The sequence below is a fragment of the Hemitrygon akajei genome, chromosome 14, assembly GCF_048418815.1.
Source record: "Hemitrygon akajei chromosome 14, sHemAka1.3, whole genome shotgun sequence".
Taxonomy (NCBI): domain Eukaryota; kingdom Metazoa; phylum Chordata; class Chondrichthyes; order Myliobatiformes; family Dasyatidae; genus Hemitrygon; species Hemitrygon akajei.
Genome location: NC_133137.1, coordinates 20,094,528 through 20,116,582, shown reverse-complemented (window position 1 = coordinate 20,116,582; position 22,055 = coordinate 20,094,528). Strand labels below are relative to the sequence as shown.

Sequence of the window (22,055 nt, the reverse complement as noted above, 5' to 3'; positions counted from 1 at the left end):
GGCTCTCTCAACTTCCAGCTCCATAACCGAGGGAAGATCCAGCGCGTCCCGCAGTAACTTTTCGACAAATTCCGTCATAGATGAGCCCTCCGCTCCTTCGGGAACGTTGTAGATTCTGATATTTCCCCCGCCGTGATCTTCCCTCCAGGTCAAGCAGTTTATCTTCTTGGTGATGTATTATTTTTATTGTCTTGCTCAGTATCCACTCCACGTTTTGAACGCGATCTTCCACCTTCTCAATGCAAGTTTCTGCCACCGCTATTTTTTGATTAACGCTGGCGAACTCTGCCTTAATATCACGGAGCTGCTGCTTTATATCTTTCTGGACCTCCATTATTTCTTTCAGGATTTCGAAGCTGTTCGCCACTTTGCCTGAACGAGGCCCAGCAGCCGCCTCGCTAGCACGCGGTCGGGTCGTAGAGACGCTCGCTGCACTCCTCTCGGACGCAGGCTCCGCAGTGTCGCTTTTTTTATTTCCATTTCTTCTCCCCATTCTTGCCCCCCTTTTCAGTTCAAGTATTTTTCGAAAAATATTATATTTGATGGGTTATTGGGGCTTAATACGTGCTTTTCCGGAGGAGCTTGTGACTTAAGCTGCCATTCTCGATGATGACATCACCGGACTCTCGCCTCTGCTTCCACATTGGATGTTTTTTGTTTTTCTCAGTATTCTCTGTATAGTTGAGAGACTGTGTGTGCAAATCCCAGGAGGTCTGCAGCTTCTGAGATACTCAAACCACCCCATCTGGCACCAATAATCACTCCACAGTCAAACTCACTTAGAGCACATTTCTTCCGCATTCTGATGTTTGGTCTGGGAAAAAAAACAACTGAACCTCTTGACCATGTCTGCATGCTTTTAAATACTGAGTTGCTGCCTTGCGATTGGCTGATCAAATATATACATTAATGAGCAGGTGTACTGGTGTACCTAATAAAGTGGCAGCTGGGTGTAATCTTCAGCGGCATTGGCAATGTAGTGAAATCAGATTTTTTTGGTATCGATAATTTGTTTATTATTGTCACGTGTGCCGAGATAGAGCAAAAGCTTGTCTTGTATACAGTTCATACGAATGAAATGATCATCGGGAATTGGGGGAGATTGCAAGTTGAAGCAGAGTTCACGATTGGAGAGTAATAGCCAGTAAGGATCAATAATAAACTAACATTCAGAGGGCAGTTACAAACTCAGTGAGAGGAACGTGGGTAAAGCAGATGCAATATATAGACAATAGGTGCAGGAGTAGGCCATTCGGCCCTTTGAGCCAGCACCACCATTCAACGTGATCATGGCTGATCATCCACAATCCCCGTTCCTGCCCTCTCCACATATCATTTGACTCCACTATCTTTAGGAACTCTATCTAACTCTTTCTTGAAAGCATCCAGAGAATTGGCCTCCACTGCCTTCTGAGGCAGAGCATTCCATAGATCCACAACTCTCTGGGTGAAGAAGTTTTTCCTCAACTCTGTTCTAAATGGCCTACCCCTTATTCTTAAACTGTGGCCTCTGGTTCTGGACTCCCCCAACATCGGGAACATGTTTCCTGCCTCTAGTGTGTCCAATCCCTTAATAATCTTATACGTTTCAATCAATAGCCTTATATGTTTCAGTCATTATATATAGGGAAACTTGTCTGGGGGAGTCAGCAAGAGATGAGAACAAATTTGATAGTTGGTCTCTTTAGTAGTGTTATGATCCCAGCCCCCTCCTTCCTGAGAATCGCAAGATCGCTATTAATTCGGGTCTTGGACCCAGGAAGTGAGAGAGAATCCTCAGCAAGACAACGCAACGGATTTTGACCATTGTTTCTTGGAGACACCTTTGTGGATTGCGACCCTATGCTACGTGCCAGCTCTCAGGGCTACGTGCACACCCTCAGGCAATGTGGTGTGGGGATTGTATCACCCCACCTTGATTGACATCTACAACTCTGCAAGTTAAGATAAAAGAGGGGTGGCAGGAGGCAGTCCCCTATCGACGCACCAGAAGGAGACACCATCGCTCATCGCTCCCGTGATAACGGGAAGATATTCGGAAGCCACGTGTGGTTCGTTTCCCCTTTGCCTGGGGAACGGGTGGCTGATAACACTGAAAAGGACTTCGAACTGACAACGGGGAACCCACGTTCCCGATTCAACGGTTTGCGTCCAAAAGACTGGCAAGTTTATTTTCTCACCAAAAATATCTCTCTCTCTCCAACAAGTGAAACTCAGCGGTCCCCAAAAGGCTAAAAGCCTGCATGAACTTGAAAGACTCTTATATTTCCATCGGACAATATTTTTACCCCTAGACAAAACGATAGAGCTACTTCTTATTGTTGATTATTACTATACCCGCGCTTTAGATTGAGTATTGACGACGTATATTATCTGAATGTTTGTATTAACCTTACTTTTGTGCCCCTTTATAAATAAAAACGTTTAAAAATAGTACCATCAGACTTCAACAGACCTCTCTATCTTTGCTGGTAAGTGACCCAGTTACGGGGTTCGTAACAGTAACATGTATCAATAAACTGTTAACGTGAAAGGATTTCTCCAGCAGGTAGCCCATCATCCAGTTGGGAAACTGTCCAGAGGCTGCTCTATGCAAGATATCAATCTGTGGGGGAATTCTGCAGGGTTTATAATCCAAATATGCAAGGACTCTCGCGCCTGAACATTATTTAGTGTATAAACTAGCGAGCCTCCTTCCCCCTCCCGCCACCTTTTCATTCTGGCCTCTTTTCAGACCTGAAGAAGTGTCTTGGCCCGAAACGTCGACTGTTCATTTATTTCTATAGATGCTGCCTGACCCGCTGGGTTCCTCCAGCATTTTGTGTGAGTTACTTGGATTTCCAGCGTCTGCAGTTTTTCTCGTGTTTTGTCTTCCACCAGATTGGTAGTTACGCCAGGTTCCTGTGTTTGCAGCCTCTTGTGTTTCACTTGATCACACACTCTTGTTGCAATTCCAATGCAGTACCGACGAAGGGTCTCGGCCCGAAACGTCGACAGCGCTTCTCCCTATAGATGCTGCCTGGCCTGCTGTGTTCCACCAGCATTTTGTGTGTGTTGTTGTTCCAATGCAGTACTGTTGTTTTCTGGGTGAAATGTTTCATCTGCTCTTTGAAAAGGATCTAAAGATTCAAAGGCACTATTTTGAAGAGTAAGTAATTTATTCCTTATGCCCCTCAAGTAACTTCATTGAAACTGTTTATTACAGTGCTGTTTGTGGGAATTTACAGTTTGATTAGCTGTTATGATTCCAGCATTACAATAGTTAATAAATATTTAACTGCAGAATGTTCTGGAAAACCCAAGATTAAAAAGGTATTGTAAGAAACAAAGGTCTTTTGTAAACAGTTTATGAATTAATAATGCAGTGGTCACATTATATTTTGAAGTTATCTGTTAAGTCAGTTGTCATAATGTAAAAAAATACTCTCCACAGCCTTAATTGAAAACCAGTGGATCTTTTAAGCTGGAGAAAAAAACGTGCAAAAATGCAAGATGCAAAAATAATTCGACAACCCTTAAGTTTACGTGAAAATTGACCAGGAAATATGGTTAATGTTGAAATATTGAGACGCTGTTCCGAGAGTTTTGCTTCAGTTTAAGATGCACGGGTGAGTAGAACATTGAAATTAGGTGAAAAAGGATTCACAATCCTGTGGCGTTGGAATCTTGTCTAGTTGAGTGAAGGCTATCAATAGGAACAGAGCCGGGTTCGATAAAAATGAAGCTAGCGAATAACGTCAAGGTTATTTAACTGGAGCCGGTCAGTGACCCTGTCCTGATCGGGTCTGGCGCTCGCATTTTGAATTACGCGGTTGTGTTTTGAGGCGTTGTAACGAGGAACAGTTTGACAGCTGCTGAGAGCCGTACCCGATCAGCGGCGGGGAAGATGTCGGACGAGCTGATGCAGAGCATTACAATCGAAGAAGTGCTTCAGCTGGTGAAAAAGAAAGATGCTATCGAGGCGCAGATCAAAGCTTACTATGACATCCTGGAGGGGGTGAGTGATTTAAGGGATGTCTTGGACCGGCCGTTGGTATCGGAGGTTTTAGTCTCCATCGGGCTCTAAATCCTGTTGTTAAACACTAACTCTGACTACAATTCCTTGGTTTGTTCAAATATTATAACGTTATTTACTCTCTTTCTGGAGCGTAATCCAGCTCCCCGCAGTGGTTTTGTGAGGACACTGAATGACTGTGCATCATGTAGTGTAGGTGACACATTCCACTTTTACTGAGAAGGAAATAAAGGCAATGGTATTTTTCACCTTTAAATTTCTGCCTTTCTCATTTACAGGATACTGTCATCTCAATTCCTGACACAGTAAGCTTGCAGATGATACAAAAATTGCTGGCATTATGGATTGTGTAGACAATTGCCAAAAGATAAGGCACGATGTAGATCAGTTGCAGAGATATGAATTCATTTACTATTTTATTAGGTACAGGAGGTACTGAGTGTATGCTTGTGGTCTTCTGCTGCCTGCTGTAGCACATCGACTTCAAGGTTTGACGTGTTGTGCATTCTGAGATGGTCATCCGCACACCACTATTGTAAAGTGTGGTTATTTGAGTTACTGTTGCTTACATCAGATTGAACCAGTCTGGCCATTCCCTGACCTCTCTCATTAATAAGGCGTTTTTGCTAACAGGATTGCACCTCACTAGATGTTCTTCTCTCATTATCCTCTGGAAACTTGAGAGACTGTTGCTTGTGAAAATCCCAGGAGATCAAGCAGTTTCTGAGATACCACCCCCCAACGGTCATTCCATGGTCAAATTCTCTTAGATCACATTTCATCCCCATCCTGATGTTTGATCTGAACAAGAACCAAACCCTTTGACCATGTCTGTATGTTTTCGTACATTTGAGTCACTAACACCATGATTGGCTGATTAGATATTTGCATTAATGAGCAGGTGTACCTAACAAAGTGGCCACTGAGTGTGGGTGGAGAAATAGCAGACGTGTGAGGTGTTGAGCTTTGAGAGATCATATGTAAAGGTGCAGTACACTGTTAATGCTAAGACTCCTTAACAGTATTGATGTACAGAAGGATCTTGGGATCCAAGCCCATAGCTCCCAGAAAGCAACTACATAGGTTGATAGGGTGGTAAAGAAGGCATTTGGTGTGTGCTTGCCTTTATTAGCTGAGGAATTGAGTTCAAGGGTTAGGAAGTCACGTTGAAGCATATTAAACTCTGGTTAGGCCCCATGTGGAGTATTGCATTCAATTCTGGTTGCCCCATTGAAGGAAGGATGTGGAAGCTTTGGGGGGTGCAGGAGAGTTTATTAGGATGCTGTCTGGATAAGAGGGCAAGTATGATGAGGAGAAGTTGGACAAAATTTAGTTGTTTTCTCCAAAGTGGTGGAAGTTGAAGAGAGAGGAAGGGCACAGACATAATGTCTTTATTTGTCAAAATGTCTGAAACTGGAGATCATGCTTTTAAGTTGAGAGGGAGTAAATGCAAAGGAGATGAATGGGTCATTTTTTTTGTACAGAGTGATGGATATCTGGAATGTGCTGCCCGAGAGAGGTGGAAGGTGGCAAATGTGACAGAGGTGTTTAAGAGGCTTTTTGATTGGTAAATAAATATGCAGAGAATGGAGGGATATGGATGTGCAGGCAGAGGCACTAATTTGGTTGTGTTTTCATGACTAGTTTAAATAGTTCAGCATACAACATCATGGCATGTCGTATGTTCCATGTTCATTCGTTCGTTACATGCTGCGTCATATGACGTGGGTGATCATGGTCTTTCCATGGCCATGACTGTTCTTGGCAAATTTTTCTACAGAAGTGGTTTGCCATTGCCTTCCCCTGGGCAGTGTCTTTACAAGACGGGTGACCTCAGCCATTATCAATACTCTTCAGAGATTGTCTGTCTGGCATCAGTGGTCGCATAACCAGGACTTGGGATATGCACCAGCGCTCACACCACTGTCCACCACCTGCTCACTTGAGTTCACTTAACCCTGATTGGGGGCTAAGCAGGTGCTGCACCTTGCCCAAGGGTGACCTGTGGGCTAGTGGAGGGAAGGAGTGCCTTACACCTTTGGTAGAGACGTATCTCCACACTGCCACCCATCAGTGCTGTTCAGAAGCAAATAAGTATAATCTGGCAATCCAGTTATCAACGGAATTACAGGATTTGCCTAAAGTTTTAAAAAAATGAACAGAGGGAATGTGGGCTTTATTTTTTTCTTACAAGGAGCTCATCGAAATGGAAAACAGCAATGTAGTGCAACTAATTGAATATCTTGAGAATTTTAAGGAGAATCAGGTTTATTATCATTGGCATATGTCGTGTGAAGTTTATTAACTTAGCAGCAGTTCAATGCAATACATGATTATAGAAGAAGAAAACAGTAAAATCAATCAAGCAATCAATTACAGGATATGTATATTGGAGATTAAAACTCGTGCAAAAACAGAAATAATACATATTGAAAAAGTCAGGTAGTGTTCACAGGTTCAATGTCCATTTAGAAATCGAATGGCAGAGGGGAAGAAACTGTTCCTGAATCGCTGAGTGTGTGCCTTCAGGCTTCTGTACCTCCTTCCTGATCATAACAATGAGAAAAGGGTATGTGCTGGGGGTCCTTAATAATGGACGTTGCCTTTCTGAGACATTGCTCCTTGAAGATGTCAAGATGGAGCTGACTAAATTTACGACCCTCTGCAGCTTCTTTCAATCCCATACCAGGCAGTGATGCAGCCTGTCAGAATGTTCTCCACAGTACATTTATAGAAATTTTTGAGTGTTTTTCTTGACATACCAAATCTCTTCAAACTCCTAATGAAGTACAGTCACTGTCTTGCCTTCCTTATAGCTGCATCAGTATGTTGGGACCAGGTTAGGTCTTGAGAGATCTTGACACCCAGGAGCTTGAAGCTGCTCACTCTCTCCACTTCTGATCCCTCTATGAGGATTGGTATGTGTTCCTTCGTCTTACCCTTCCTGAAGTCCCCAATCAGCTCTTTCGTCTTACTGACGTTGAGTGCAAGGTTGTTGCTGCAACACCACTCCACTATTTGGTACATCTTGCTCCTGTACGCCCTGTTGTCTCCATCTGAGATTCTACCAACAATGGTTATATGATCAGCAAATTTGTAGATGGTACTTGAGCTATGCCTAGCCACACAGTCATGGGTATATAGAGAGTAGAGCTGTGGGCTAAGCACTCACCCCTGAGGTGCACCAGTGTTGATTATCACCAATCTGCACAGATTGTGATCTTTCGGTTAGGAAGTTGATCCAATTGCTGAGGGAGGTACAGAGGCCCAGGTTCTGTAACTTCTCAATCAGGATTGTGGGAATGATAGTGTTAAATGCTGAGCTATAGTCGATGAACTGCATCCTGACGTGGATGTTTGTGTTGTCCAGGTGGTCTAAGGCCGTGTGAAGAGCCATTGAGATTGCGTCTGCCATTGACCTATTGTGGCGATAGGCAAATTGCAGTGAGTCCAGGTCCTTGCTGAGGCAGGAGTTCAACCTAGTCATGACCAACCTCTCAAAGCATTTCATCACTGCAGATGTGAGTGCTACTGGGTGATAGTCATTAAGGCAGCTCAGGCACTGATATAACTGTTGTCTTTTTGAAGCAAGTGGGAACTTCCGCCTCTTAGCAATGAGAGGTTGAAAACATCCTTGAATACTCCTGCCAATTGCCAACCAGGTACTCCATTGGGACCACCTGCCTTATGAGGGTTCACCCTCTTTAAAGACAACCTAACGTTGGCCTGCGAGACAGAGATCATGGTCACCGGGTGCAGCAGGGATCTTCACAGCTGTAGTTATATTCTCCCTTTCAAAGCGGGCATCTGGTAGTGAAGCGTGGCTGCCATTCATGCTATTGGGTTTCGCTTTGTAGGAAGTAGTGTCTTGCAGACCCTGCCAGAGTTGTACATCCAATGTTGCCTCCTACCTCGTTCAAAATTGTCTCTTTGCCCTTGAAATAGCTTCCGCAAGTCATACAAGAGGTGCTAGAATCATTTACTTTCATCAATGCTGCACAAACACTGAAAATGTGATTGCCTTTGAAATGAGAATGATTAAAATATTAAATATCAATAGCATCTTCTCGTCAAATTGTTTAGGGTTTTGAGAAGTTAAATTCATTATGTCTCATGTATTGAAGCACATTCTCTTTGATGACTGTCAGAAAGCTTTGCAGCCCATTGCTGTTCGATTCATCGATGATTTAGAGGTCATTTTAGTTCAGCCACAGACAGGGAGATTATAGCACATTTTTATTTGGCACTTACATTGATCTGTTGTATCAATGTGGTCATACAGGGACAAAGAGAATATGTCCAATTTTGTGCCTATAAATTATATGGATTCCTGATCCCTGCACAAGGATTATAGATGTGGGGTTTTGATATATGCTTTGATGGTGTGTTTATGTATCTTCTCTTGCTCAAAGTACTTGATTATTCTGAAAAAGGACCTAGTGCTTTCCCAGTGTTTACGACGAATAAACCCTTCTTGGGTTTCCAGACTGGTACAGATTTTGGTTTTAAAACTGATACCTATACCTGGCTGGAAGCCCGAGAAGAGTTTATTCGAATTGATTTGATTAATCTGTCTGGTGCTGCAATATGTTCAATAATGATGAAAAATAATAATGTAGACATAGAAAATTGCTTTACCAGTGGTAGCATTGCAGTTAGTGCATCGCTTTACAGCACTAACATGGGGTTCCTCCCACATTCTAAAGAAGTGTGGTTAGGGTTATTAAGTTGTGGGTATGCTATGTTGGAAGCAGGATGACGCTTGCAGCTGCCCAGCACAATCCTCACTGATTTGATTTGATGCAAATGATGCATTTCACTCTGTGTTTTGATGTACAGGTGACATATAAAGCTGATCTGTCTAATCTCTCTTTAGATCTTGTTGCACAAGTTAGATTTGCATGATAAAGATTAATACAGATTTATCCTTTATGGATTTTTGTTCCATTTTCATATGTGATTCTGAAAGATATTCAATGTCTTATTTGCATTCTAACTAATTGTACTTGTTGCTGTTTTAGCAAAGCCATGCTGGAATGGATGAACCACTAGTTGATGTTGAGGGATACCCACGATCAGATATTGATGTTTACCAAGTTCGAACAGCTCGACATAATATCATTTGTAAGTATTGTTGACAGTTTTAAAATGTTTAAGTGTACTAAAGGAAAAGATATTTCTTCTAGCTTCTAATACATTGCACTGTCAATATACTTTTGCTGGTTGTATGAACATTCTGGATGCATAATTATTAGATAAACGAGTTTACTATATAAACAGTTCTTTCGGTTAGTCCTGACGAAGGGTCTCGGCCCGAAACGTCGACAGCGCTTCTCCCTATAGGTGCTGCCTGGCCTGCTGTGTTCCACCAGCATTTTGTGTGTGTTGTTGTCTGAATATTATGGTTAGGCTAATAGATTCTTTTAACATAAATAGGCGTGATTGTAATCAAGACTTTTGTTCTTGGTGGGGCTTGCAGGATGTTCATTTAGTCAAGATCTTCAGTCCTTCCTCACGAGTGAAACACTTCCTCCAAATGGCACCATCCTAGTGAATCTCCTTTGCAGCTTTATGAAATCTATGCTTCATCTTGGATTAAAATTAAATGACTGATCCTCGTCAAAAGATTTCTTTTCAGTTTGATTGTGGTTGTGGAAAAGCAATTGTTAATGATTGTATTTGAAGATGAGGTTTAGAAGGTGGCAAAGGGGGTACATTTAAAAATGTTCACATTATGCCTTTTTTTTGTCTATTGAAGATTGGAGAAAATTAGGCTTAGCTTTCCATCTTCTGCAGGAGTCTTTTATTTTGCCTTGTGTTGATGAGAAGCCTGAAAGTTATGTTGAAAATGCCTTCACACCTTTTACAATGGGTTGGGTATGGCAGTTATTGTTCTGACCAGTGCTCCTCTGGCTTTGTAAAAATGTGATGCGGTTTTTTTTCTTTAAAAAGGTCTACAAAATGATCATAAGGCTTTGATGAAACAGATTGAAGAAGGGCTGCATCAGTTGCATGCGCGTGACAGGGAAAAACGCAGGCTTGATGAGGCAGAGGCTCATCAAGAAAGACTGCAGCAGGAAAGTCGAGTATTACCTGCTTTTGCCAAAGTAGACACTGTTAGTCCAGGATCACCAGCCAGTATGTCAGTAAGTATGTAGAAGTAATCAAGCTTATTTTTCGATGTTTGATTAAATCCCTTGTGTTATTTTCTATGCTGCATTTCTCAGTGCAGATAGCTGCTTGCATGGGGAGAGAGATACTGTAGTATCTGGCTCTTGCCAGTGCACTGAGAGCCATTATTTCGGAGAAGGTTGCACCCAGGATTACCATAGAGTAAATGGCTTGGTCTAGGGTGCACACGTGTCTGATCTCGACTGATTAGAACTTCCCTGCCAATGACCTTGGTCTACGCTGTTTAATGCATGGAAATTATTACTCAAGACTAGCTGTTGGAAAGCAGTCTATCAGGATAATGGCAGTGGAGTGCTTGAGGTTGGATATTAAAGTTACACCTGTATTTCACCAACTTGTATATGGAAGTTGACCCCTTTTCTTTGGATAATTTAGGTAAGGGAGAATATGTGGATGAGAAATAACAGGAGCCAGAGCAAGTTAATTAGGTAGTTCCAGAAGTCAAGTTGGAAGGAGGATGAGGAGCCCTTGTTGAACATCCTCTGGCTATGGGCCATAAAAGGTGAATCATGGAACTTTTGTAATGTGAAAGGAGGCATTCGTCATACCATACCTGTGCTATCTTATACACTAGATAACTAATGTCCTGAAGAAGGGTCTCAGTCTGAAACATCAACTGTTTACTCATTTCCATAGATGCTGCTTGACCTACTGAGTTCTTCCACTATTTTGTGTGCATTGCCTAATTTTATTCCACCTTCCAGTACTAGGTCCATTGTCCTGTTGAGCACAGTTTCTCAAGTATGAACCTAAATCCATTTTAAATGTGAATAAGGTTTTCTGCTGCCACCACTCTTTCAGGTAGTGAGTTCCAGACCCCAGCTTTCTGGAGAAAACTTTTTCCTCATCTTCCCCCCACTCCTTATACTGATAATTTTCTAATTAAGTCTCCTCTTTATGTAAAATGTAAAAAGAAAGGTCCTATTTTGATCCCTCTTATTCAGCTTAATTAGGTCTCACTTAGGTCTCCTATATTCTAACCAATGCAAGGCAATTCCGTTGATCTGAACAGTCATGGAGAGATATTAAAATAACCTGGAGAATGGTCATGGAGAATGTTAAATGGAATATTGCATCACAGAGATTGTCGTGGGTTTGTCAGTGTAAATGTGTTTTGAGAGATTTAGATAGAGGTAGTAATAAATATGAGAAAGGGGTGACTAGAGATGGAGAGAAAAAAATCATAGTATGTAATGGTATGGTTTTCCAGCACTTTATATGACTGGAACAGAACATAAGGTTTGGTCTTAAAGCACAAATGTGATTGAGAATGAGATGAGGTCGTTGTAGTCGAGTGCCATTACTTTGTCAATCATTTTTTAAAAAATTGTTTTTGAAAAACTGCTGCACTAGCCATCCAATGGCTATATATTACAAATACATTGGCATTTGTAATGGGAGGCATTTTATTCATACATAATATGTCTCTTCTAGGGTTTGCAGGTTGGTGACGAAATTGTGGAATTTGGTTCTGTAAATACACAGAATTTCCAAAACTTGCAGAATATTGCCAAAGTCGTCCAGCATAGTGAAGGGGTGAGTGGCTGCATCCTTTGATGACAAACACTGATTTGATTGTAATTTTTGAATATATTCTGCAAATATATTTCAAGCGGTCTCTCCTTGTGTGCTTCTTTGAAGGTTATTTGTTTTTCATGTGTTATATTGAGCCTGAATCATTATCTGGATGGGAAGGATGAAAAGGAATCACAAACACCTGACATAGTTCTCTTGTATTTTGCCCAAACTTCTCTGCAACCAGCTTATAGAAAGTGTTTTAATTGCATCTTTTAATCTCTAGTCTAATGAAAAACCTTCAGAATCATCTCTTGCCTTTCCTGTTGCATCCTGATAACACTCCCCTCCTATATAGCTAGACAAGATTATAAAGTAGAATGTAAAGTGGGAGTTTATTTTTGCATGTAAGATCATGAAGTTATCTGTTACAATACAGTGGTTGAATGTAGGATGGAGGTGTAAAGAGGTTGTACGTCTATGGTATAGGTGAGCCTGTTGAGGTCAAGGAATTGAAAAAATGGTCATTGTGGTGGAGGGCATCAGAGATATCACGGATGTAAATGGGAAGGGACAGGATCAGAGAAGAAAATATAGACTAAGGGTTGGAAGAAATAAGTTTGGGGCAATGACATTCTGCCAGGCGTCTTTCTGGACTTTGGGCGGGAGATAGAAGTGCATTTTCTCTGCTGGGACACCATAAGGCTGAAATCTGCGGAGAGATCTGAGGATTCAAATGTTGTTTCCTCAGGCTGAAGACTAGAGTCATCAGTGTATACTCAGGGCATGAATCAAGATCACTATTCATTTTCTAAACTCCAAGCAGAGTAGGTCAGTCTTACTCAATCTGGTCTCATAGGACAACATAGTCATCCCAAAAATCAATCTAATTAATTGACAGTACATCCCATCTAAGACAAGTATAACTTCCCTAGCTATTCAGTCCACTCTAGCATTTTCTGATTTTAATTCAGATTTCTAGCATTAGTAACATCTGCTTTTCTAATTAATTTATTTTCAGATATGGGAACTTGAATTATAAAATCAGTAAAGCATTACATAAATGCAAATATCTATAAGGAGTTTATACTTGCTCCCCGTGCCTGCGTGGGTCTCCTCTGGGTGCTCCAGTTTCCTCCCACTCTCTAAAGATGTACCAGTTGGTAGCTTAATTGATCATTGTAAATAGTCCTGTGATTAGGTTAATGTTAAATCGGGGTTTTCTGGCTGGTGTGGCTCAAGGGCCAAAAGGGCCTGTTCTGCGCTGTCCCATTAGATAAATAAATAAACAAATTATCCTCATGATTTTCAAAGTTTAAGACTAAAAAAGATAGAAATTATTTCAAGTTATATTGATAACATTTTTAAAATTGAATTCAATCTATAGGTTAAAAAATGAAACATTCACCTAGTAATGTTCTCCCGTGACTGGGTTAAAGAACCAGCAGAAATAGAAAATACATTGGAGTCTGGTATTACTATGAACTAATAGTGTTTATTAGTAACTAAGCAATACAGTAATATAAATGCAAATATATTGAACAGGTTAGCAATGATATATATATATGTGTGTGTGTGTGTGTGGAAATAGGAACAAAACTAGGCTCTTTCAAATCTAGGGGTAAATGGGTACAGTCTTACAATGTGATGAAGAGAGTTCTGTTCAGTTTGAGATAGTTAGTTGAGTAACGTTGGAGAGAGAGAGAGGTGAGAGGTGATGCCGTCGATCTTCCCGTTGTCTTCCAAAGTCCTGTTGTGGTCACCGACTATTACCATAACACGTATGACCTCTTCAGTGGTGGAATTATCACCCAGGCAAGGATGGACACACAAGTAATTCCCCACCGGTCGCACCTTTTCACACTCTGAGCCAGTGATCGATTTCCCCCAATCAATCCTCCAAAACCCCACCTTCATGTGGGTGCAACAAAATTTGTTCAGTGTCCGAACCTGTGTGTCTCGTGGTGTGTCTCTCTGTGTAACAGCGGACCTGGCTTTTATCTCCACATGCTGGACACCAGCTGTCCATCAACCTGCTCCGCCCTGCTCTCTGTGCAGGAACTTTAACAAGCAGGCAAGTGACCTCGGGGAAAAGGTAAACAAGCTGGCAGGGAAACCATAACATCAATCTTTCGAGTAGTTTCTGTCCCTCTCTCTCTCTCTCTCTCTCACTGCGCTGGTCGCCTTCCTCTCTCGCTCTCTCTCTTAATAGCACAGTTCATAGGGTCTATTCTGGACCCTGTTTCAAACTAGGTTTTCCCATGACACCCCCTCCCTTTTAAGAAATTTTTATGAAGGAAAAATTTTAAGTTAGCTGTATATTACAGAGTTTGAAACAATACATAAGTAATCATCAGACAACAGTAAAACGGGTACAATTTTGAACTTAACATCTAGATAAACAATCGGCTATAATGTTGTCAGTACCTTTGACATGTCTTATTTCTAGGTCATATTCCTGCAATATCAGACTCCAATTCAACAACCTTCTGTTCTTATTTTTCATATTTGTCAGAAATACCAACGGATTATGATCTGTGTAGACTATCAGTGGCTTCTGGGCAGGACAAATATAAACCTTGAAATGTTGTAACGCCAGAATAAGTGATAGTAACTCTTTTTCCACAGTGGAATAATTTTTCTGGTGTACATTAAACTTCTTTGAGAAATAAGCCACTGGGTGTTCAATGTCATCCACATCCTTTTATAGCAATACTGCCCCAGCAGCCTCGGCACTAGCGTCTGTTGCTGTAGAGAATGGTTTTGAAAAATAAGGTGCTTTGAGCACAGGATGATAACACAATATAGTTTTCAGTCGTTCAAATGCCTCCTGGCAAAGGTCAATCCATACAAATCTCTCACTCTTCCCCAGGAGTTTTTTAAGGGGGAGAGCGCTATCTGCAAAGTTTTTACAGAACATCCGGTAATACCCCACCATTCCTAAAAACCTTCTCAAAGCTTTCTTGTTAGTCGGAACAGGAACCTCAGCAATAGCCTGTACCTTGGCTTGTACAGGAGCCAGTTGCCCCTGACCTACCACATACCCCAGATACGTGACAGTAGCGTGGCCGAATTCACTTTTAGCGAGGTTCACTGTTAGATTGGCCTCAGACAGCCGTTTGAACTTTTTTCACAGCCACAATGTGCTCTTCCCACGTGTCACTCCAGACCACTAAATCATCGATATAAGCCCCTGTGTTTTCTAAATCTCTAATTACTGAGTCGATCATTCTTTGAAATGTCCCAGGAGCATTTTTCATTCTGAAAGGTAAAACATTATATTCATACAGCCCTGAAGGTGTGACAAACACCGAGATTTCTCTAGCCCTTTCAGTCAAAGGAACACACCAATATCCTTTCAGCAAGTCAGTTTTTGTGAGGTATTTAGCTTTTCCCACTTGATCAATACAATCATCTACTCTCGGGATCTGTCTTAGTTACTGCATTAACTTTCCTGTAATCGGTACAGAATCTCATACCCCCATCCGACGTAGGGACAATCACGCACGGTGAAGCCCAGTCTGAAGTGGTGGGCCTAATCATGCCAGCTGCTAGCATGTATTCAATTTCTTTTTCCACCAACTTACTTTTCTCTAAATTCATTCTGTAGGGATCTTGTTTAATGGGCTGGGCTGAATTTACAATGACGTCATGCATCGCAGCCATACACGGTCTTAGAATGTCAGGGAATAAACCTTTATACTTGTTAATTAAACTCTTAAGTTGTTTTTGCTGCTTTGACTGCAAATGTTGAATCTTCCCACCAAGATTTTTCAAAACATCAGACTTTCTGAGTCTTGTGAAAACTACAGGGAGTTCATTAAAATGATCTAGTATTTCAGTACCAGACACTACAATCTCCTCCGTTGTCGTAACAGTACTCACTGGTGCAGGGTCGGGGTCATGATAACACTTGATCATATTTACATTCTGATCTGACCATTGCTCTCTGAGTAAGGTCAAAAGTGACACAATATGCTTAGCTCTCAACTCTTTAACTATCCCCTGGATTGTTTTCCAAGTAAAGTTACTACCCTGGACAGATTGGATTTCTTTAGGTAGACCTACCAGTGCGGAAAATTTGATAAGTGCTTTTACCACAGTCTTGGCCTTGATGTTCCAGAGGGGCACCATTCCATGGAACCTAGACACAACACACATGATAGTTAACAGATACTTGTAGCCAGCTGCAGTCTTTGGCAATGGTCCCACACAATCCACTATGACCCTGGAAAATGGTTCACCAAAAGCAGGTATCGGCCTAAATGGTGCTGCTGGGATCACCTGATTAGGTTTTCCTGCACCCTGACAGGTATGGCAAGTCCTGCACAAGTTTACAACATCCTTCCTTAAATTAGGCCAGTAGAATTCCTTCATAATTCTATTTACTGTCTTTCACACTTCAAAGTGTCCACCTAAAGACATACTATGAGCCACGTTTAAAATCTCAGCCCTGTAAACTTTCGGGACCACCTCTTGATGTTCGATAGCCCAATCCTCACTTGCAGGCACAGTAGGTGGTCTCCACTTCCTCAGTAACACCCCATCTTTAAGGTAATACCCTACTGACTCTCTCTGAACCTCCTCTTCTGTGAGAGCTGTCTCCTTTAACGCAGCAATTTCAGAATCTGGACTTTGTTCTGCTATTAATTCATCCCTGGACAAGGACAAACCTTTCTCATCCTCCTTCCTGTCCTCAGCCTTACTCCCCAAATCTTGATGTGACATTAAAGGTAGAAAAGTCTCTGACAAATTCCCATAAATTAAATCCCTGTCTTTGCTAACTGCGTCAGTATCTGTGTGTGTCAGTATCTAACAAGCTTGCTTGTTAGCTGTACTGCTGAATAAACATCACCCTGGATAGGTGCCAATCTATCACTTAAGCTTACCAAACTCAGCACCATCACTAAGCTTACGAAGACCATGTTTACATTCTGAAAGCTTCCAAACAACCCATCGATTCTGTTTTTCTGACCCATACTTCGATTCATCTCCATAGTAACCCAGTCAGGTGGTCTCTCAAAACCGAAACTTATCTTTTCTCCTCACGTCAGTATTGTGAAAAACAGCTCAATGACCTTGCAGCTGCTTACTTCCAGATGCGAAAATAAAATTCAACAGAGTTTCATATACTTTCTTAACAGGCCATTGTCCTGCAAGCAGGGTCAAAGGTCGCAAAACCAGTCCAAACTTCTCAAGTTCTTTATTTAAAAATCCAGAAACAGCCCCTTTCTCACTATTGTCCATAAAATTCACATCACCAACTTTTAACTCATCACCAACTTTTAGGACTCTGTCTAACACGAATGACTGAGAATCGTCAATTTCCACTGGCACCAAGGTTAACCCTTCATTCACTGAACCAAGTCCATCTGACACAAAAAAACTGCATTCCTTTTCAACCGAGTCAGACACCTCAGACCTTAACTGAGTTTCAACACAAGTTTCAACACCCTGGAAATTCACAGATGCTTCAACAACCTGAACACAAGCAAATGGGACAGCTACCTCTTCTAGGCTTTCAATACCAGTCCCAGTTTCAAATTCCAGGTTCCCCTGATCCTCCCAGCTACTCTCTGGGCAACTCCTATCCGGAGTAAAATCAACCTTCTGGGTTAAAACAACCTCGTCTGCCAACCCAGCAGACTCCCGCAAGGTAGTGACATCCTTTTCATCTCAGAATGCCCTTACATCATCGGGAACACACTTAAATTCTTTAATTATAACCAGCTCTTTCAAGCTAAAAAAATCACCAGGGTCCAACACTGGACCTCCAGCTGCCACATCTCCCTCTCAAATTGTCTCTGTCTTTCTGCTTCCTCTCTATGTTTCCTTGCTTCTTCTCTCTGCCTTTCTGCCTCCTCAGCCTCCAGCTGTTTTACTTGTAACTCAAACTCATGCTGTTGCGCTCTTTGCTTCTCCTCAGCCTCGATCCTTAATCTTTCCATCTGAAACTGGGTCTCAAACCCGCTAGGTTTACTTTCAGGAAACAACTCCAACTCCTCTACTTTAAACACTCCCTCAGATACATAAAACTCGGCTATGACCCTCTGCATCTGTGACATCCTTATTGTCGACTTCACCTTCGAATGTTTCAACCTTTTTGCAATATTCAACAGCTCTAAATTTTTGGCGTCCTCTAATGCCTCAGAGGTTGGCTCCTCCAAAAATTTATCAACCTCCATTTCTGCTGCTTTTCCACACAACCAAATCAAATAAGGGAATTTCCCCAATCAATTCAAACAAGCCCCCACACAATTTTGTTCAAATCCCTGATGCAGGCCCCAATTTTGTCACGTACCTCATGGCTGGGTTAAAAAACCAGCAGAAATAGAAAATACATTGGAGTCTGGTATTACTATGAACTAATAGTGTTTATTAGTAACTAAGCAATACAGTAATATAAATGCAAATATATTGAACAGGTTAGCAGTGATATATATATGTGTGTGTGTGTGTGTGGAAATAGGAACAAAACTAGGCTGTTTCAAAACTAGGGGTAAATGGGTACAGTCTTACCATGTGATGAAGAAAGCTCTGTTCAGTTTGAGGTAGTTAGTTGAGTAACGTTGGAGAGAGAGGTGAGAGGTGATGCCGTCGATCTTCCCGTTGTCTTCCGAAGTCCTGTTGTGGTCACCGACTATGACCATAACACGTATGACCGTTCTTCAGTGGTGGAATTATCACCCAGGCAAGGATGGACACACAAATAATTCCCCACCGGGTGCACCTTTTCACACTCTGAGCCACTGATGGATTTCCCGGAATTCTTCCTCCAAAACCCCAACTTCATGTGGGTGCAACAAAATTCGTTCAGTGTCCGAACCTGTGTGTCTCGTGGTGTGTCTCTCTGTGTAACAGCGGACCTGGCTTTTATCTCCACATGCTGGACACCAGCTATCTATCAACCTGCTCCACCCTGCTCTCTGTGCAGGAACTTTAACAGGCAGGCAAGTGACCTCGGGGAAAGGTAAACAAGCTGGCAGAGAAACCATAACATCAATCTTTCGAGCAGTTTCTGTCTCTCTCTCTCTCACTGCGCTGGTCGCCTCCCTCTCTGTCTCTCTCTTAATAGCAGCACAGTTCATATGGTCTATTCTGGACCCCATTTCAAACTAGGTTTTCCCATGACAATTTGGAGTCTGATTTGTTCTTGCAATAATGGGTAATTTAAATTCATGTATTTCTCTGGTTTACTATAGTAATATTTTCTTACAGAAACCCATAAGCATTACAGTTACTCGAAACGGACAGAATGTTCATCTCAGCCTCACGCCTCAGCGATGGAGTGGAAGGGGATTGTTGGGGTATGTTTTTTATTACATTAATATAACTGATTGAAAATTTATAATGATTAAATGAATAAGTACTTATGTCTTTCATGCATGCAGTTTTTTAGTCTTAATGGCAGGACTGAAAGAGTGATGATTCTCATTGGTTACCTGATTCTTACTGCTTAGGAGCAAAGACACCAATAGTCAGTTCAATGTGTCTTTATATATTATCAAAAATTAATGTATACACTAAAATTCTCCAACGAACTTGGTTCTCACATAAAATGATTCCTAATCGCTAATTTGGATTTTTAATTCTTTACTTATGTGTAGTTTACTGAGAAATGACATGAAACCGAATTTAAGAACATTTCAATTGCCTTTTGTCTTTGTTCCATTTTTAAATTAATTTTAAAAGAAGCATATTTTATAAGGAACTCTTTGCTGATGATATTTACCATGTGATCACAGATGGGAAAGGATTGAGAGGATTTGTCCCCATCATTCCTTCCACTTTTTTTAGTGATTAATATCGGGGTTAGCAATGGCAAGAATTGATTCTTAAATATGGCTCCTTAAATCTTATGATGTGTGGGTTTCCCAGAGCTGAGAAACTTAGCAATGGAAAAAAATAGCTGAAACATTTAGCTGCACTGTTTAAGGCTCTTGAGACCTAAAAGACAGCTATGATTCAGCTGGAAGCACTCCTGTCCCTGAGTCAAAGTGTTATTGATTTAAGATGCACTCTAGAGACTAGAGCACTGCAGTAGCCTGCCAAGAGTATTTTCATTCAAACACTAATACCAGCTGATTGTTTTGTAATCCCAAAGCATTGTTTCAAAGAGGATCTGAGGATTTACTGCCATACTCTAGATCAGAGGTTCCCAACCTTTTTTATGCCTTTGACTCCTATTACCATTAGGAGCCCCTGTACTAGAAATGTATATATTGCTCAACCGACACCTTTAAAAATATTTATTTGTTTCTCTGTTGCTATTTTGTAAGGGTTTTCAATGTACAAATCTGTTGCTGAAGTTCATTCATTATAACATGGACCACACTTCAAACCTGTTTCAGTCGCTGTAACGTACTTTGGTATGTTCCAGGAATGTGTAAATTTGTATTTCTCTCTTGCAGACCAAGAGGATTGGGAGTATATTCCACAATCTCTCCATGAAGTGCCTGCCTTCCCTTTGCCCTTTACAATCTCTGTCTCTCCCTAGTGGTTGCTTTCTTATCCTTGCTGCAATCTTTTGCCAACATCTACTGGCCAAAATCAGTGGGTTCCTTCCCCATTTGCTTAGGTCCATCCTCTGGGTTCTTAAGTGTGGCTTCCTGCAAAATTTGTACAGTTGGTCAAAAGCTACATTGGGTTTTTGGCTTTGTGCAATATATTTAAAACTGGCTACTTTATCTTCAGCCCATCAGTACAGCACAGTTGCAATTCTGATAGCAGAGGGTAAATTTTCAAATATTTTAATTTGTATGTAAAAATGTAGGCTAAGGCAAGTCTATCACAGAAGTGTATTTAAAATTTGAGCAAAAAAATTCACAATCAATTTCTCCTTTTCCAGATGCAATATTGTTCCTTTGCAGAAGTGAATATCATTGATTCCCATTGAAAACTTATTCAACTGCAAATTGTACGCTGTTATGAAAACAGGAGCAAAGTTGGGTCTTGAAACAATAGAATAGTTACTTCTGTTATGGGTTTTGAAATAAATCCAAATTGAATTTGAATAAGAATTTTTTTTGAAACTGCTATATCTTTAACTTGTTGTATAAGGATTTTTTTCATATATTTTTATTTTTCGGATTTAATTATAAATTCTTTCATCATTTTTGTTATAATTTCATTCTTTAGCTAAGCTGGTATTGAGGATGTGTTTTATTATAATTAAACACTTGGCATGAAGTGATTGAAAAGTTAAGTTTGACTTCTGCTTGTTATTACTTTTCTTCCACTCCAATATGAAGAAAAGACAATATCTAATTCCAGTCAAGGATGATAGTTAAGCTCACATAATGGGATGTTGAGTTCAAATATTTTGGTAATTTTTGGATGTTGGTGATGATCTATTCTTGTTTTGATTAATTAAATTAAAATTTAATGCATGCACTTATTACACGTTGAAAATGAAATTGTAATTTTTTAAAAAAGAAATTGGTAATATTTAGTTTTTGGACTTTGAAATGTGTTAAGCATCACAAAAGTTTGATGTGACTACGCTTTGTTATTTTGTTTAAATGTATGGGATCTTTACACTTTAAAGTCCTGAATATTCAAGTGAATATAGGTGGTGTTGAGGAATCAAATGCTAAACAATTTAAGAATAAAAATAAATATTTATGTTAATTTGTTAGCATTAATGTCTGCCTTAACTATTTATTTGAAATATAGGGTTCTTTGGTCAGCCAAAAGGTGCTGCTAAATCATTATTTATCCAGTTATATACTGCTCTCTTTCCTTTCAATAAGAATAATATAGTTTTTAGTTTTTTCATATGTTTATAGATCTAATCTTGTTCCCCAAACTCTAGTTAATCTAACACATTGTGGATCATGTAATATCACTGTGGAATTTTCTAGATCTTATGCAGAATAATTTTTCATTTTTTTTGAGAAAGCTTAAGTTTGTTTGAGCGTCTAGTGTTTATTCACAAGATGAAACTATTCAGATCAAGGGCAATATAAATAAGGAAAAAATAGACCCAAGCAATTCTGCAGATGCTGGAAATCTTGAGAAACACACATTGAGTGCTGGAGTAACACAGCAAGCCAAGCAATATGTTTGGAGGGGAATAAACAGTCGATGTTTTGGGCAAAGACTCTTCATCAGTACTGAAAAGGAAGGTGGCAGAAACTAGAATGAGAAGATGGGGGAAGGGGAGGGGTACAAGCTGGCAGGATAGATGAGATCAGGTGAGGGGAAAGTGGGTGGTTGTGGGAGGGGGAATGAAGTTAGAAGCTGGGAGGCAGAAGAGGTAAAGGTCTGAAGAAGAAGGAACCTGATAGGAGAGGACAATGAGGAGGAGAACTAAAGGGAGGTGAGGGTAACC

General features: G+C 40.7%; 1 protein-coding gene across 1 annotated transcript; it reads left to right on the top strand.

Moving 5' to 3' along the window:
- The first annotated feature begins 3,823 nt into the window (after positions 1–3,823).
- psmd9 (proteasome 26S subunit, non-ATPase 9) lies at positions 3,824–21,352 on the top strand. The gene is made up of 6 exons (XM_073065573.1): positions 3,824–3,997; positions 9,037–9,139; positions 9,968–10,161; positions 11,642–11,743; positions 18,941–19,029; positions 20,571–21,352. The coding sequence occupies exons 1-6, from the start codon at positions 3,887–3,889 to the stop codon at positions 20,596–20,598; spliced, it is 627 nt and encodes a 208-aa protein (XP_072921674.1). The 5' UTR covers positions 3,824–3,886; the 3' UTR covers positions 20,599–21,352.
- The last annotated feature ends 703 nt before the right edge of the window (positions 21,353–22,055 follow it).